Raw genomic sequence first — 2050 nt, forward strand, 5'->3', positions numbered from 1 at the left:
CAAACAGGGACCATCCTCCCACAGAGCTGGTCCAATGGGATTATCCAACACAACAGCATTGTGGTTTCAACCCTGCCAACCCCCACGTCCTGTGGCTATGCAGGATGCCTCAGGGGTGCAGTGATTGCCCAGCACTCCTGCAGATAGATGATGCTCCCCTTTGCTGTCTGTGGTCCCAGCAAGGAAACAGCGACCCTTTTGATTCATGGTTTTCCTGTCTCATGCAAGAAGATAATGACTCCCTGGACTGGTAGTTACCCATGACCCTAGTTGGGAGACTGTGGCTACCCATGGCCAGAGATGGTCCATGCAAACTCTCACCCCTTGCAGCGCAGAAGCGGATCTACCAGCCCACCAGTGTCCACCAGATTTTCTGAGCAGCAACCATGTTGTTGTAGTGCCCATTCTCATGTTTCTTCTGGGGAGCATTCCAGGGCAGAGAAACTGCCTTCAGCATCCTCTAGCAGGGAGGAGTCGTTCCTCAGGGTGCCCTGCATGGCTTCTGAGCCATTCTCCTCCTGTTCATCCTGCTCCTCCTGCTCCCGCAGGCTCTGGAGACGTTCCTCCCTGGCCTCCATCAGCTCCTGGGCCCCATCGCCCACAAGGGTGACAGTGTCAGCCACACAGGGTGGTGCTTTAACTGGATTATGGTCATAGGAAAAGAGCCGTAACCCTTTCAGGTGGGCCAGGTCTGGGAAGTCGATGATCTTGTTGCGGTCCAGGTCAAGGATATGGAGCTGGGACATGCGGAGCAGGGGCTGTGGGAACTCCTCAAAGCGATTCCCATAAAGCCAGAGTCCCCGGAGGCCAGTCATACGCGGCAGGCTGCCCGGCAGTGCTCGGAGTCGATTGTCACCCATCTGCAAGGACTGCAGTGCAGGCATCTGGAGCAAGGCCCGAGGAAAATGGTACAGGTAGTTGTTCTCAATCCACAAGCAGCGCAGAGTCTGGAGCTGGGCAAATTCTGCAGGGAGGCCAAAGAGGCGGTTGCTGCCCAGGTAGAGGCGGGTGAGACGGGGCAGGCGGCATAGTGCCTCGGGCACCTCCTCCAGCTTGTTGAAGTCCAGTGCCAGGATGCGCAGCTCCCGCAGTCCCTCGATCTCCTCGGGCAGCTCCCGCAACCCAGTGCCACTGATGTAGAGCTTCTGCAGGCTGCCCAGGGCACACACTGGGCCTGGCAGCCGCTTCAGGTGCCGCCCGGTCAGCTCCAGTGTCTGATCCCCACCGCTCAGCTGCTCCTCCGCACCCGATGGCAGCCGCTCCTCCCTGCCTGAGGACCCTGCGCTGCCCATTCTCATGGCCAAGGGCTGCTGGGAGAACGAGAGCCACCGCCTCCAGCGTGGCAGCCCACAGGGAACATGACAACCAGCTAACCTGGTGCCTCCCGGATTGGCCTCCTGGGACTAAGACCAGTGTCCCCCCCCCGGGTCTCCCCTGTCAGGGTTGGGACTGACCAGCCTCCCGGAGCTGGGACTGGTGCCCCCTTGCACCCCTCCGGCCAGGGCTGGGACTGGTGCCCTCTGGATCGCCCTCCCGGGAATAGGACACGTGCCCCCCTTGGGTGCCCCGTGCCAGGGCTGGTGCCCCCTTGCCTCCTCCTGCCAGGGCCGGGACCAGGGCTCCCCAACAGCCTGCCGGCTATGGGGTCGGTGTCCCGGATCAGCCTCCCGGGACCAGGACCAGAGCCCCGGGATCCCCCTGCCAGGGCCGGGCCGGGGCCCCCTGGATCGCCCTCCCGGGGCTAGCACCCTGCCCCTACCCGGGATCGGCCTCCCCCCCGCGTGGTGCCGGCCCTGGCGCTGCGCGGCCCCCGGTGCCTCCCGGCCTCTCGCTCCGGGGCTCCCGGCTCGGTCTGAGCTCGGCTCCCACACACCCGGCGCCTAGCGACTCGTCTCCATGGCAACCCCCACGCGGGACAGCCCGCCTATGGCGGAGCCGCTCGGGCCGGCGGGGGCGGGCTGTCCCCAGGCCCCGCCCCTATGACACGCCCACTCCCGAGTCCGACTGCTGCGGCCCCGGCTGTACCCAGCGTGGGCTAGCTCGCACCTGA

The 2050-nt window shown here is 64.3% G+C and overlaps 1 protein-coding gene across 1 annotated transcript; it reads right to left on the minus strand.

Annotated features, from left to right (window-relative positions):
• Positions 1–407: 407 nt before the first annotated feature.
• LRRC10B (leucine rich repeat containing 10B) lies at positions 408–1298 on the minus strand. Its single transcript, XM_065402288.1, has one exon. It carries the CDS (start codon positions 1296–1298, stop codon positions 408–410), a length of 891 nt encoding a protein of 296 aa, XP_065258360.1.
• Positions 1299–2050: the final 752 nt, after the last annotated feature.

Source organism: Emys orbicularis, chromosome 4, assembly GCF_028017835.1.
Source record: "Emys orbicularis isolate rEmyOrb1 chromosome 4, rEmyOrb1.hap1, whole genome shotgun sequence".
Taxonomy (NCBI): Eukaryota; Metazoa; Chordata; order Testudines; family Emydidae; genus Emys; species Emys orbicularis.

Coding starts and splice junctions, on each gene's coding strand:
- LRRC10B (XM_065402288.1), bottom strand. CDS start 1,298: ATGAGAATGGGCAGCGCAGGGTCCTCAGGCAGGGAGGAGCGGCTGCCA.